This window comes from Onychomys torridus, chromosome 7 (genome assembly GCF_903995425.1).
Source record: "Onychomys torridus chromosome 7, mOncTor1.1, whole genome shotgun sequence".
Taxonomy (NCBI): Eukaryota; Metazoa; Chordata; class Mammalia; order Rodentia; family Cricetidae; genus Onychomys; species Onychomys torridus.
This window is the reverse complement of record NC_050449.1, coordinates 50,939,034-50,954,470: the sequence shown is the minus strand read 5'-3', so window position 1 is coordinate 50,954,470 and position 15,437 is coordinate 50,939,034. Positions and strand designations below refer to the sequence as shown.

The window sequence follows — 15,437 nt, the reverse complement described above, 5'->3', positions numbered from 1 at the left end:
GGACTGGAGAGATGACTTCATTGCTAATAGTACTGTCTGCTGATCTAGAAGATCTGGATTTCATTCCCAGCACCCATATGGCAACTCACAAACATCTGTAACTCCAGTCAGAGGGAATGATCCAATGCCCTCTTCTGGCTTCCTTTGGCCCACATGTGGTTCATGTACATACATGCAAGCAAACCACCCATACACAGGAAGGAGGATCAGAAGTTCAAGATTATCCTCAACTACATATGGAGTCCAAGGGCAGTCTGAGCTACATAAGAACCTGTCTCAAAGACAGACAGATAGGTTATTAGAAAAAGGGACTGGGGAGAGGGCCCAGTTGGTAAAGTGCTTTCTATATAAACATGAAGACTTGAGTTCAGAGACACAGCACCCATGTAAGAAGTTGTACAAGGAGGTCTGTCTGTAATCCTAGTACTGGGAAAGTAGAAACAGGAAGATCCTGGGAGCTCATTGGCCAGCTAGCCTTGGTAAGCTTCAGGTTCAGTGAGAGACCCTGCCTTGATAAAGAAGGTGGATGGGTTGAGGATTTAGCTCAGTGGTAGAGTGCTTGCCTAGCAAGTGCAGGGCCCTGGGTTCGATCCTAAGCTTAAAAAAAAAAAAGAAAGAAAGAAAAACCATTTATAAAAAAGAAAAAGGAGGTGGAGAATAATAGAGGAAGACATCTTATTTTTAACACCAACCTCTGCCCTCCACACTTGCATGAACTAACGTGCTTGCAAACATAAATTTAAAAAAATATGATAAATAAAACATAAAAACCATGGCTTTGCACATGGTGAACAAGCCCTCTCCCAATGATGTACCAGCCCTTATGACTCTTAGATAAACATACTATTTCCTTGTAAGTTAAACATTATTCCACTTTTAATTTAATTAAAAAATTTTTGAGATAGGGTTTCACATAGCCCAGGCTGGCCTCAAACTAACTATTACGCTGAGGATGTCCTTCAATGCCTGATGCTCCTGCTCCTACCTCCCAAATACTGGAATTACAGGCAGGTATCATCCCAAATGGCTCTACTTGTAATCAAAGAACAAGATCATCAAATCTTTGGCCAGTGATTTAATGTTATGTGAAGCCCAGCAGAGGCCCTTTGTTCTAGAAATCTAAAGAAGACTTACTGAATTTTTATTTATTTATTTATTTATTTATTTATTTATTTTTAGGTGGGGGCGGTTTGAGACAGGGTTTCTCTGTGTAGCTCTAGCTGTCCTGGAACTCACTCTGTAGACCAGGCTGGCCTTGAACTCACAGAGATCCATCTGCTTCTGCCTCCCGAGTGCTGGGATTAAAGGGGTGTGCCACCATCACCCAAGTGATTTACTAAACTCTTAGATGTCTTAGGGATCTTTTTTTTTTCTTTTTTTTTCCTAGTTCCTTTTCTTGGGAATACCTAACTTTGCAGTTTAAGATGGGGAAAGAGAACTGAAAGCAACTTTTTTTTTCCCCCAGACACAGGGTTTCTCTGTGCAGCTTTGCGCCTTTTCCTGGAACTTACTTGGTAGACCAGGCTGGCCTCAAACTCAGAGATCCACCTGCCTCTGCCTCCTGAGTCTGGGATTAAAGGCGTACGCCACCACCGCCCCGCCCGAAACCAACTTTTGCCAAAGAACATTCTTAACCCATTAGGGGATTTTAGTCAAAGGTGAGGAAGAAGTTTATAGCAAAGCTGGGGGAGACTAGTAACACATTGCTCAGCTGTATGCCTTCCAAATTAATTATATGCTTTTTCAGTAGTAGGGATGGAACCCAGGTTCTTGGGTATATTGGACAAGAGCTCTACCATTGAGTGATACTGCTAACTGATTTTCAAAAAAACCTTGATTTCATAGGGTATGGTGTTTTACACCTGTAACCCCAGCACTTCATAAACTGAGGCAGACAAATTACTGCTAGCTCAAGGCCAGCCTGAGTTTCAGGCCTTCCTGAGCTATAGAGTCAGACCCTGTTGAAAGAAAGAGGAAGGAAGGAAGGAAGGGAGGGAGGGAAGGAGGGAGGGAGGGAGGGAGAAAGGAAGGAAGAGGTTAGGGGTAGATAAAAAGAAAATTATCTTGAAACTTAGTCTTACTAAGTTGCCTAGGCTAGCCTTGAACTCTTGAGTAGTTAGCTTTTTTCTTTTTCTTCTTTCTTCCTTTCTTTTTTTGAGAGATGAGGCCTCATATAGGCCCAATTACCCTCCAGTATGTAGGCCAAGGATGACCTTGAGCACCTGATCCTATTGCTTTTGTAAGAGGGCCCCAGACCTTAACACAACTGACTCCATGATGGAAGTACCATTCTGGCTGTAAAACTCAGCATGTAGACAGCACCACACGCTGTCTGCCAAAAGAAAGACAAAGACCTAACCCATCAAAGTCCATGGTTCTGGGAAAGTCTCTAAATGTGCTAACCTTGCTGTTTGGCTTCTGTAGTTCTGCTTCTGTAACTGTTCTTGTTAACTGAAGTGTGTCAACCCAGGACATGGTTTTTGTGCTTAAAGCTCACCTTGAGAGAGGCTAGGGGCTACACTGGGATCCCAAACACTCAGTGTAGTCACCAGCCAGCTAATAAAGACTTTGTATTGCCTGAGCGGTCTTCTCTGGGTTCTCTGGAAGAGCAATGTTATTATTGTGGAACCATCTCTCCACCCCTGTGTCTAATTCTCTCTCTCTTGCTCTCTTTCCCTCTGGCTCTTGTGAGACAGTCTCACTATGTAGCCCAAGCTAGCTCGGAACTCATAGAGATCTGCCTGCCTTTGCCTTCTAACTGCCTGGCTTCCACCATGCCCGACTCCTGTGTCTAATTCTTATCTTAGCATGATGGCTTGGGGAATAGAGGTGGGGAAGGATACAGGACTCCAAGTAGGAGGTATTTGAGCTGCCAAGCATGTAAATTTTGTTTGTTTGTTTTGTTTTGTTTTTCGAGACAGGGTTTCTCTGTGTAGTTCTGGTACCTGTCCTGGATCTCACTCTGTAGACCAGGCTGGCCTCGAACTCACAGAGATCTGCCTGGCCGAGTGCTGGGATTAAAGGCGTGCACCACTGCTGCCCAGCCACATGATTTTTTACGTTTTCCATTTTATTAGTGTATGAGAAAGCTTCCTTTGAAATGCAGGTTGAGTTATATAAACATGAGGATTCCAGGAGGGGTTGGCAGCCACACTTGGGAAAGAAAGTTTGAGAAACCCCTCCCCTTTCCTTGGACATATGTGGTAGAGACTGTGCAAATCAACCCCCAACCCCGAATCTATAAGGTAGAGGCAGATCTGAGAGGCCTCGGAACTCACACAGAACACACCTAGACACCAAATTCTCAACACAAAGAAATTTATTTACCCCGGAAGGGGACAACTGGGGAGTGGGGGCTGCCTCTGGATCAGGCAAAGAGCAGAAGGTATTTCTGCAGGAGTGGTTTTTAAGGAGAAAAATGAGAAGTCTGTGATAGAACAAGTTGCTAAGTCCTGATTTGACATGAGAGTCAGTGTAGCCAAATAATGAAATTTGGTTATTGGACCTTGGTGTTTTGATAGTTGAACCTTGGTGATCAGTCTCAGGAATGAGTTAGGCTAGGAAGTGGACCTTGGTGGCTAGCTTTATAAGGGAATGGGTCTTGGTGGCTAGCTTTAGGAATGTAATCTAATGATTTAGCAAGGGAAAGGGAAGGGGAGTGGGCAAGACGTGCCAGCCCATGTTTGCAAGGCTTGGGCCTATTAGGGAGTTCTTCAAGGCCTGTAACCCCTTTCTCCTGTTCCCAGGAGCATTGACAGCTGTGATTCTGGGTCTCCAGCTGGCTGCTCTCCTCCTAGGCTGCTAAGGAGGTCCGGGTGTCAGAGACTTTCTACAGAGGATGTGACAGGATTACTCCACAGCAGAAGTCCATCCCCAGCCTCCCCTGTGCAGGGTTTCTGGTGACTCCCCTCCTGTCACGGCTTGTGAGCAGCTCAGACTGAAGGATGGCTGGGTTCTGGAGACACCTAGGATGGGAGGGTCAGAGGACTGCTTTACAATCTCCACAGACCCTACACTAAATCTGACAGATCTATATTACTATCCTCATTCTACAGAGTCAGAAACAGAAGTTCAGAGGAGTGACGGGGTGCAAGAGACATCTGCCATCATTGTAGTTACATCACACCAATAGCCTTCTGACCACTGGGTACCAGAGGGAAACCTGACATCCTCACGATAGCATATGAACCCCTGCTCATCGCCTTTCCATTTTACTGACCCTTTTCCCTTCTGTGTGTGTGTGTGTGTGTGTGTGTGTGTGTGTGTGTCCTTTGTCCTGCAGTGTTGACCTCTTTGCTATTTAATTGTGTAAAATACAGGCACAAGTTCCTGCACTAGAGGATTCTTGCCAGCTCTTTCTTCTGTTGGGAACACTTTCCACTCTTCCTCAAACCTCTCCTTCTTATCGGGGCTTATCCAGATGGCCTGTTTGTGACAAGATCTCACTATGTGTCTCAGGCTGATCCTGAACTCAAGACAATCCTCCTGTCTCAACTCCCCAAGTGCTGGAATCACAGGGATGTGCTACTATGTCTGGTTTATTGCCTTTAGACACACTGTTAAAATTTATTTAATTACTTCCCTTCTCTAGACCAGAAACCCTGAAAAAGTACAAAAGTAATGTTATCTTGTTCTCTGTTGTATACTTGGAACAGTCTGCGGTACTTAGTGAGTCCTCAGTACTTACATATGGATAAAAGGAATTGGAAGGCCGGAGTGTTCAGACCAAGAATTAGGGGGAATACTTTTGGGCAGCCTGGGCTCCTGATTGTAGAGGTTAAGCGGCAGTGGACTCTGTGAACTACATTTCCCGTGAAGCTCTGCGCGCAGAGCAGCAGAGGCTGCTGGGAAGGGCTTACGTGCCTGAAGCCGGGTCTCCGGCTGCTAGGATGGCGAGTCAGCGAGGTGAGCCGTTGCCCGGTTCTAGTAACCTTGGTGGTGGTCGCGTCCTGAGGACTAATATTGTCAGGACCTGGCAGGTCGCGACCATTCCCATGGACTCCGGGCAAAGGAGGGGATCTGGAGTGGGAATTGCTACCAGGGGTCGAAGCTCCTGAGTGCGCTTGGGTCACTACGGGACCGACCGAGTGCAGAGACATGAGTAGTTAGTTCCTTTTCCCTTACCATCACCTGAACTCAGTTCTTCCCCCATGGCAGACAAGATCCCGTATCTGCCAATCTTACAGATGGGAACATCGAGAACTGCGGAAGAGAGGGGTGTCATTCCACAACTCCTCGACTTGTGTGTCTCTGCCCCTTCTCGTTCCTGGTTTCCCCGCATTAGGGCCAGGTCTGAAGAGTCGGGTGGAAGCTGACCTTCTTCTGTCTCTGTCCCCAGTGTTCCCACTTTCCTGTGTGGTGCAGCAGTATGCCTGGGGGAAGATGGGCTCCAACAGCGAGGTGGCATGCTTGCTGGCTAGCAGTGACCCACTGGCCCAGATCTCAGAGGACAAGCCTTATGCAGAGGTAAGACTCTGGCTGCACATCAGTCCGCTTTACCGTAAGTGAGACCAAAGGACTTGAGAGGAGCCGAATGGAACAGTTGGGACGAATCTCTGCAGCCTGTAGATATTCTCTTGGTCTTCAGACCAATCAGTGCACAAAGAGAGCTGTAGTCAGAGCACTGTAATCACAGAAGTGGGGGAGGCTGAGGCAGGAAGATATGCCTGGTCTCTGTATCAAGCAAGATGCAGTCTCATACAAAGGAAGATAAAACGTCTGGGATCCCCCCCCCCCCCCCCCCCCAGACAGGGCTTCTCTGTGTAGTCCTGGCTTCCTGGAAAGCGCTCTGTAGACCAAGCTGGCCTTGAACTCAGAGATCACCTGCCTCTGCCTGTTTGTCTCTGCCTCCCTAGTGCTTGGACTAAAGGTGTGCACCACCATGTCCAGCACTGGGAGTTTTTGAACCCTAGTACCATCCTTCTTTCCAGGACAGCTCTCAGCACTTACTGAATCTTTTCATTTGTTTAATTTTTTTTTTTTTTTTTTTTTTTTTTTTTGAGACTGTCTCAGGATGCCTAAGCTGGCCTCAAACTTGCTGTGGAGTTGAGAATGACCTCGACCTCCCAATCTCCCTGCCTCTATGTCCTAAGTGTTAGCATTACAGGCATGCAACACCATTCCTAGCCAAAAACTAAATGTCTAATTTTGATTAACGTTTCTCTTTAAGATTTACTTTTATAAAAAGTATTTTTTATTATTTTTAGCTATGTATAAGTGTGTATGCTGCATGTGGGTGTGTGCATGTGCGTGCAGGGGTGCCTGTGAAGGCTGGAAGCAACGGATTCCCTGGAGCTGGAGTTGTAGGAGTGTGTGAGCCCTATTTGATGTGGGTTCTGGAAACCGATGGTGGGCGCTCTGGAAGAGCAGCCAGAGCTCTTAACCACTGAGCCATTTTTCCAGCTCCTTAATTTTTCATTTTTATTAACCCCAGATCATCCCTTCTGTTGAGAAGGGAAAAGTCAAAGCATAAGGAAGTTTTGTCTTTTGAGACGGAAACACATGAATGTTAACCCCTCAAACAGAGCTGTCATTGAGACTCATGCTTTCAGAGATACCCCAGTGTCATTCTCCCCATGGGACAGACAGTGGTAAAGTGCTTACTTTCCATCTGTGCGCCCTGGGTTCGATCCCCAGTACCCATAAACCAGTGTATGGATGCATGCCTCATGCATGCAGGGATGGCAGCTGCTTCCTTCTTAACTTTCCTGTCCTTCCAGCTGTGGATGGGGACACACCCCCGGGGAGATGCCAGGATCCTTGACAACCGTATTTCCCAGAAGACCTTAGGCCAGTGGATTGCTGACAACCAGGACTGCTTAGGCCCAAAGGTCAAAGACACCTTTAACGGCAAGCTGCCCTTTCTCTTCAAAGTGCTCTCGGTGGAAACAGCCCTGTCTATCCAGGCACACCCGAACAAGGTAGAGGATCCGAGGGTGCAGAGGTCAGGGCAGGGAAGGGTTTTTGGTGGGCCTGCCAATAGATTTTACTGCTGACTTCACCCTGCCCATACGAGGCTCTAGCTCAGGGCTAAATCCAAGTCTTACTATCCCAGTTTGGATGCTCAGGGGCAGATGCTGGTGACACACACACACAGAAGCTAAGTCTAAGTGGACAACTGATTCGCCTATGCCAAGAGAGCTTCTCCAAGCTCATCCTTGGCTTCCCCTCCCCCAGCCTAGGTCTATTCATATCTGCCATTTCCCTAGCTGGCTCTCCTGGACAGTTCAGTACCAAAATTCCAGGACAGGGCAGGCACCCCAGCTGTTGTTTCAGCCACACCCTACTGTGTAATTTCCTTCAACAAGGCCCAACCTAGCTTAAGCAGTCTATCTAAGCTCCTCTTTTAAAAATGTTTAATATTTATTTATTTTTATTTGATGTGTATGAGTGTTTTGCCTGTATGTGGGCCTGTGCATTACATGAATATAGATAGTATGCAGGGAGGCCAGAAGAGGGCATTGGGTCCTCTGAGATTGGAGTTATAGACCATCATGAACTACCATGTGGGTGCTGGGAATTGAACCCAGGTCTTCTGGAAGAGCAACCAGTGCTCTTAACCACTGAGCTATAGTTCCAGCACAACCCCTTTAAAAAAAAAGTCTTTTTTTGTTTGTTTGTTTGTTTTTTGAGACAGGGGTTCACTATGTAGCCCTTGCTATCCTGGAATTCACTCTGTAGACTGGGCTGGCCTTGAACTCAAAGATCCTCCTGGCTCTGCCTCCCGAGTGCTGGGATTAAAGGTGTGTGCCAACACTGCCCGGCTGCTTTTTTTTAATTTTTAAAGATTATTTTGTTTTATGTATATGAGTCTTTGCCTCCATGTATGTATGTACATCACATGCATGCTTGGTGCCTTTGGAAGTAAGAGGGCATCAGATCCCCTGGAATTAGAGATACAAATGGTTGTGAACAACCATATGGATGCTAGGAAAGGAACCTGAGTCCTCTGCCAGAGCAACAAGGACTCTTAACTACTGAGCCGTTTCTCCAGCCCCTAATTTGTTGTTGTTGTTGGGTGTTTTTTGTTTTGTTTTGTTTTTTTTTGGTTTGTTTTTGATTTTGTTTTTTGTTTTTTTTTGGTTTTTTTTTTTGAGCTGAGGATCGAACCCCAGGCCTTGCGCTTGCTAGGCAAGCACTCTACCACTTAGCTAAATCCCCAACCCCAATTTGGGGGTTTTTAAAGACAGGTCTTACAAAGCCCAAGCTGGCCTTAAGCTCATTATGTAGCTGAAGATGACCTAACACTCTAGACATTCCTAACTCTACCTCCTCCAAATCATTTACCTAAGTCACACAGCTTAGGCCTGTTGTTTGGAGTTCCTGAGCCACAGGCCAGGTCTCTTAAGTCTGTCCCAGCTCTCCCCTAGATTTGGCCCATTTCTCTGCTCTGGGCTGGGTGAACCCCAAGTTTCTGCATGATGCCTTGACTGGCTTCCTTGTCAGAGGTAAGAAGCCACTGTCATCTGACAATTGGGGGGGCAGCAGGGACTGCAGGGACCAGTAATCCTGCTGATGACAGCTGTACCCCAACTGTTGTCCTCCACTGCCCACCCACAGGAGCTGGCAGAGAAGCTGCACCTCCAGGCTCCACAGCACTACCCTGATGCCAACCACAAGCCAGAAATGGCCATTGCCCTCACTCCCTTCCAGGGCTTATGTGGTTTCCGGCCAGTGGAGGAGATTGTGACCTTCCTGAAGAGTAAGGTTGGACAGGAATGCTGAGGGCATCTGTGCTGGCCCTGGGACGCATGAGGAACCTGGGCTAAAAGAGAAACAGACAGCAGAGGCTGTGCTATTCATATCATAGGGTCTATGATATGAATATGATACATGTATTATATCATCTCTGTATACTAAAGAGATCTTGGCATTGTGAGGTAGTTTTGGGGGGCAGTGGGCCAGATAGTGAGACCAGGCCCAGGTGTGGTTGCTGAGGGCTTGGGGATGAAGGGCTGGTGGGAGGTCCTCACTTCTCAGTGTTTTGTCTTACCATTTGTTTTACATCTCCTTGGCCTGGCCATCCCGCAGAGGTACCTGAGTTCCAGTCCCTGATTGGAGAGGATGCCACAGCACAGCTGAAGCAGAGCATGAGCGGGGATCCTGGGGCTGTGGCCTCCGCTCTGAGGAACTGCTTCTCCCATCTGATGAAGAGTAAGAAGAAGGTGGTGGTCGAGCAACTTAACCTGTTGGTGAAACGGATCTCCCAGCAAGGTGGGTGTGGCCGAGGCCTGGGTGGATGCAGGGACCTAGCCTGGACTCCTGACATAGGCACAGATGAGGCCATAGACACAGGGTTCCCAGCCCCTTTCCCCAAGTGGAACCTAAGAGGGGCCAAACGTAGAGGGACGCCAACCTTAGCTGCTACCATTTCTCTCCCAGCCTTTGTGGAGTGAGGCCCAGGTAGATACCACCTCCTAACTGGTGTTCTCCAGGTGGCTGAAAGCAGACTGGCCTAGAGGATTCTACCAATGCCCTCCACCCAGGCATTTCCAGATTCTTCCCAGTTCTCCAGCTGCTTCCTATGGGACAGACTTGGCGTTTGGGGGACTGGGAAGTAGGAAAGGACCAAAGAGCTCACTCGTCTCTAGAGGACTCAAGCTTTGTGCTCTGAACCATTCATTCTTCCTTAGAGCCCTCCTGGGTGCCTAACCTGTGCTAACAGAGTTCAGGAAATGACTATGGTGGGTGTGGTTGTGTCACTGCTGGCCTGAGAGTCAACACAGACAGTGAGAAGCCAGGCTGAGAGACTCAGGAGCTTCCATGGCAGTGGATGGTCTTGGCTCCCCTGCTGACATGCCGGCTGCTCCTGCAGGCAGCCCCAGAACCCTCTTCTGGTTCAGGCTTTTCCCAAGTCCCTGCTGCGTTCCCTTTGCACCTGAGCATAGCCTCTTGTGGTTTTGAGTGCCTTCCATGTTTGCATACTCTTGGAGAACCCTGACCTCAGCGTCATGTGCTCATGTTAAAACTGGGATTCTCTAGGCCAGAGACCTTCTTGTTTGTCCCAGTGTTTAGCAGAGTAGCCTTTGAGCAAGTGTCTGCATGAAGACCAAACCACCCTCCCATACCCTCCCACTTGGAACACTGCTTTCTTTCTTTCTTCTTTTTTTGTTTTTGTTTTTTGAGACAGGGTTTCTCTGTGTAGCTTTGGAGCCTGTCCTGGAACTCACTCTGTAGACCAGGCTGGCCTCGAACTCACAAAGATCCGCCTGGCTCTGCCTCCTGAGTGCTGGGATTAAAGGCGTGCGCCACCACCACCCGGCCTTTTTTTTTTTTTTTTTTTTTTTTTTTTAAGATTGATTGATTACATATACAGTATTCTGCCTGCATGTTTCCCTGCAGGCCAGAAGAGGGCACCAGATCTCATTACAAGTGGTTGTGGTGAGCCACCATGTGGTTGCCGGGAATTGAACTCACAACCTTTAGAAGAGCAGCTGGTGTTCTTAACCACTGAGCCATCTCTCCAGCCCCGGATCACTGCTTTCTTTATTGTGGTTCCTATATATTCGGAATACACTCCTCCCTCCTGTGCATGCTCCAGGAAGCTCAGTTCACCCTGTCCCTGCACCCGTCTCCAGCCCAGGCTGAGCTCATCTTCTCTTGGTCAGTCTCCAGGGTACATTTTGGCCCACAGCACATTATGCCTTGTGCTCTCTGGGGTAGACAACCATCCCAGGTTGCCAAAGATGGACTGACCTCCTGAGACATGGGAGTTCAGTGCTAACGAAGGGGAAGTCCTTGGCTAATAGGGAATTTGGCACTCTTCATGAAGGGTTCAGGTTTTCTACCTGTCCACAATAGATTTTTGAGCTCAAGAGCACTGAGTGATCCCTAACCAGGAGACTTTTTTGGGGGGCAGTTGTCTAGACATGTTTTTGTCAAAATCCGAACTGGCGATGCTAGTGGTATCTGTGTTTTAGAGATTTCTCATACAATTTTGTCTTTCACTTCCCTTTGAGACAAGGTTTCTTATAACCAGGGGTGGCCTCAAACTCATTAGATGACTAAATTCTGACACTCCTGCCTCTGCTTCCCAGGCACTGGGGTTACAAGGCATGTGTCACCATGCCTGTGTTTTTGTGGACCTAGGACCAAACCTAGGGTTTCATGCATGCTGGGCAAGCACTCTACCAACTGAGCTGCATCCCTAGCCTGTATCATTTGAGACAGGGTCCTACTCTGCAGTCCAGGCTATATTAGAACTCATGGCGATTCTTCTGCTTTGGTGCTAGGATGCTAGCTGTGCACCACAATGCCCAGCTGCTAGAGCCAGGACAGGCATGCAGATGGTTAAGGTGAGAGGTGGCATTATTGAGAGAGAAAGACCAAGGGTGACTGACCATCAAAGATGAGGCATGTTTAAGAGAGGCCCAGTATAGCAACTGCATTCATAGGGGCAGGGACTGTTCCCTAAGACCCCCTCGTCAGGGTGAAGCTGTGAACACCACACGTGTCTTAGCGGCCTTGGGATGCTCTGTGACCCTCAGTATCTGCAGGAAACAGCATGGACGACATTTGTGGGAAGCTCTTGCTCCAGCTACACCAACAGTACCCAGGTGATATTGGATGCTTCGCCATTTACTTCCTGAACCTGCTCACCTTAAAGCCGGGGGAAGCCATGTTTCTGGAGGCCAACGTGCCCCATGCCTACCTGAAGGGAGGTGAGCTCCATTTCAGTAGTATGCTCCACTGCCATCCCCTGTGGACCTCGTTTCCTTGTGTGGATGAAAGAGAGGGAAGATGGTTGATGAGGCCTCTGTAAGCACAGTTCAGCTTTTGACCTCGGAGGGTGATTGAGCCACCAGAATGGACAGTCGCTGCCAGCTGGGTGGTAGATGTAGCTTAAAATCTGCTATCAGCCACAAGTTCTGATGGTAAGCCCTTTGATGAGTGTGGTAATCAGTCAAGCCACACTGCACAGAGTTGCTGTTCAGTCCCCTCACTTGTGTTTGCACACCAACTCTACCTGCCTGGAGATGTTTTGTTTGTTTGTTTGTTTTTTCGAGACAGGGTTTCTCTGTGTAGTTTTGGTGCCTGTCCTGGATCTCACTCTGTAGCCCAGGCTGGCCTCGAACTCACAAAGATCCACCGGGCTCTGCCTCCCAAGTGATGGGATTAAAGGTGTGCACCACCACCGCCGGCCTGTCTGGAGATTTTCACGCTACGTATGGGTGATGGGACAGAAGGCTGTCACTTGTCTGTGAATGCAGGTGCACATGTGCCATAGGACACATGGAGAGTTCAGAGGACAACCTGGGGCTAGGGGTTGATCCTCATTCTATTTTGTTTGAGGGTCTCTCTCTCTCTCTCTCTCTCTCTCTGTCTGTCTCTGTCTCTCTTTAATGCCATATACTCAAATCTAGCTGGTTTGTGAACTTCCAGGGATTCTTCTGTCTCCCCATAGGAATGCTGGGATGACAGTTATATGTACTGCACTGCGGTTTTAGTATGTGTTTTTGGCATTTGAACTCAGGCCCTCATGTTTGCATGGCAAGTGGTTTTACCCACTTTGATGGCCTCTTTGTTGCTGTTCTTGTTTTGAGACAGGATCTCACTCTGTAGCCCAGGCTGGCCTCAAACTCATGGCAGCTCTCCTACCTCAGCCTTGTGAGTGCTGTGATTATAGGCAGACTGGTGTCCCCTGTGACTGTTGACAGCTTATCCACTCACAGGACTCTATTGCAGAAGTGTAAGAGGAGTCATGTTAGCATAGCAGTTAATATAATTTTGATGCCTAGTATCCTCATCATATTCTCCCACAATTCTGTTCACACATTTTTACCTACTTTATAGGGCATGCATATGGCCTACATTAGGATGCCCAGGCCTAGAGAGCCAAACCCCATGGCTTACTTTACCATCTTAGCCCATGACATTTATCTGTCCTCAGACTGTGTGGAATGCATGGCATGTTCAGACAATACTGTGCGTGCTGGCCTGACACCCAAATTCATTGATGTGCCAACTCTGTGTGAAATGCTCAACTACACACCTAGCCCAAGCAAGGACAGGCTGTTTACCCCAACACGGAGTCAAGATGACCCCTATCTCTCTATCTATGACCCTCCTGTACCAGACTTCACTGTTATGAAGATGGAGGTAAGTACATGGGCCAGGTGGGTATCCTTTGTGTAGCATGTCAAACCTACAGGGGTATACCTGGGGCTGGATTTCCCATCAAGCCCACCTAGTATGGATAGCCACAAAGCCCATCTACTTCTCTGCCAGGGACCAGATGTGGGTCTCCATGGTGCCAAGAGCCTGAACAGTGGGGAAGGAGGCCACAGGGACCTTGAGATGTTCTAGAACCCAGGAGCAGAGTGTAAACTTTACTATTCTATCACTTCTTTCTACCAGGTCCCTGGCTCTGTCACTGAATACAAGGTCTTGGCACTAGACTCTGCCAGCATTCTTCTGATGGTCCAAGGGACAGTGACAGCTACCACACCCACAGTTCAAGCAGAAATCCCTTTGCAGCGTGGTGGAGTGCTCTTCATTGGGGCTAATGAGAGTGTCTCACTGAAGCTTACTGTACCCAAGGATCTGCTGATGTTCCGGGCCTGTTGTGTGCTGTAGAGATCAGTCTTCTGCCCTCTCTGCCTGTCGCCTATATCCTGGCCAGCTCCACCTTTCAGGTCCAGCCCAATCCCTGTCCCTGTTGTGCACACTTTGGTGCATGCTGGGATAGTAGAGTAGTGAGCTTGGCATTACTGACTCCAGAGCATGCCTAGGTTGGAGCATCTTCAGGATGAGGGGTGTGTGTGAAGACGGAGGCCTGACACTCCACTGTACTCTCTCAACACTCCGTGCTACCTCTGTGTCCATTCAAGGAGGCAACAACTGCCCCAGCCAAGGCATCAGGCTGACAAAACATGCACGACCCAGCATCAGGTCAGCATGAGTGACAGGCCCAGTGATGTCTAAGAGCAGGGTTCTTGCCCTGGGACTGCCTGCTCACTCAGCTGCAGAGAAGGGAAGGGAAGGGAAGGGCAGGGCAGGGCAGGCCAGTGGGCTAACGAAGCTTACTCCCTATAGCTCTGTCAAAGTAATTAAAGATGATTTGTATTGAGGGTACAGATTAAAGAGCAGTCAGACTTTGGTATTCCTGCCCCTGATGTGGGCAGAAAGAGCTCTCTGATGTCCAGTTTTGGTTTTGACTCTGCTTCATACAGCTTCCCGGGCGTGGGCAGGCTGGATTCCAGAAGGCTTGTATAGGAAGGGGTGGGAGAGGAAGCCAGCCTCAGCCTCAGCTGCACAGCTTGCAGGCAGGCCGCGGCCTCCTGTAGCGGTTGGCTTTGGAATTATGCTTCTGTCTTCGCTTTATTGTGACTTGCGGTGTGTGCACAGGTTTACGTGTGTGCACATGATGCACATGTTCCCCGGTGTTGTTCCTCAAGAGCCATCCACCTTTTTTTCCCCCTTGAGACAAGAGTCTTTCATTGGAACTCACCAATTCAGCTAGGCTGACTGGCTAGAAAGCCTCACTGAGCCTCCTGGCCCGGCCCCCCCAGAACTGGGATTACAGGTGTGTGCCACTACCTTTAGCTTCTTATTTGGGGTAGAGGGGTGAGGGATCCGAACTCAGTGATCTTTTTACCAACTGAGCCATCCCCCAGGCCCTCTTAGGTACTTTTGAGGTTCTCATAGCTCAGGCTGGTGTTCTGTATTGGGGCAAGAGAGATGACTCAGCAGTTAAAAGAACTTACAGAGAACCCAGGTTTGGTTCCCAGCTCCCATGTGGTGGCTCACAACAGACAGACAGACACTTAAGTGCACACACACAAGATAAAAATTAAAAACCAAACCAAGAAATCCCTATGTACTGGGGGTTGACCTGAACTCCTAATTCCCCTGCCTCCACCTCCCAGGTACTAGGATTATAGGGATGCAACTCCATCCCAGCATTTATTACAGAATCTCTTTGGCTTAAAAAAGAGCTGAGGCCATAGAAAAGGAGTAAAATGGAGCTTGCCACCAAGCCCTATGACCTAACTTCAACCCCTGGGATCCACATGGTGGAAGGAGAACCCACTCCTGAAAGTTGTTCCCTGATCTCTACACATTTGCCACCGTACACCCACATGTGTGTATACACACACAAAACAGTAAGTCTGAAGAGGGTCTGCCAAAGGCTTTACCTATTCTAAAGCCAAAGGTCCATTCCACTCACAGCCTCCAAAATAATATCCTTGGAGAACAGCAGAAAAGGTTTTCAGGAGGCATTGCCATAGTTGGACTAAGCTATTTCTTGAGGATGCTCAGGCCTTTCTTAAAACTCCCAAAGCAAGTTGGGTATGGTGGCACTCATTGTTAATCCCAGCACTTGGGAGGCAGAGGCAGGTGGAGTTCTGTGAGTTCATGGCCAGCCTGGTTTACAGAGTGAGTTCCAAGACAGCCAAGGCTACACAGAAAAACCCTATCTCAAAAAGCTCCCCCAC

At 48.3% G+C, this 15,437-nt stretch overlaps 1 protein-coding gene across 2 annotated transcripts; it reads left to right on the top strand.

The window, feature by feature from the left end:
- Positions 1-4,847: 4,847 nt before the first annotated feature.
- On the top strand, positions 4,848-14,128 carry Mpi (mannose phosphate isomerase). 2 transcript variants are annotated; one of them, XM_036194150.1, is made up of 8 exons: positions 4,848-4,905; positions 5,339-5,466; positions 6,720-6,920; positions 8,560-8,701; positions 9,031-9,213; positions 11,496-11,660; positions 12,890-13,098; positions 13,357-14,128. In XM_036194150.1, the coding sequence occupies exons 1-8, from the start codon at positions 4,890-4,892 to the stop codon at positions 13,573-13,575; spliced, it is 1,263 nt and encodes a 420-aa protein (XP_036050043.1). In that variant the 5' UTR covers positions 4,848-4,889; the 3' UTR covers positions 13,576-14,128. The 2 variants fall into 2 exon arrangements, with proteins under 2 accessions (XP_036050043.1, XP_036050042.1); XM_036194149.1 differs by having other exon boundaries at positions 11,487-11,660.
- The last annotated feature ends 1,309 nt before the right edge of the window (positions 14,129-15,437 follow it).

Bases quoted from the DNA above. Each gene is read 5' to 3' on its own strand.
- Mpi (XM_036194149.1), top strand. The intron at 8,702-9,030 runs GTAAGGTTGGAC...GCCATCCCGCAG, and splicing joins GATTGTGACCTTCCTGAAGA to AGGTACCTGAGTTCCAGTCC. The intron at 11,661-12,889 runs GTGAGCTCCATT...ATCTGTCCTCAG, and splicing joins CCATGCCTACCTGAAGGGAG to ACTGTGTGGAATGCATGGCA.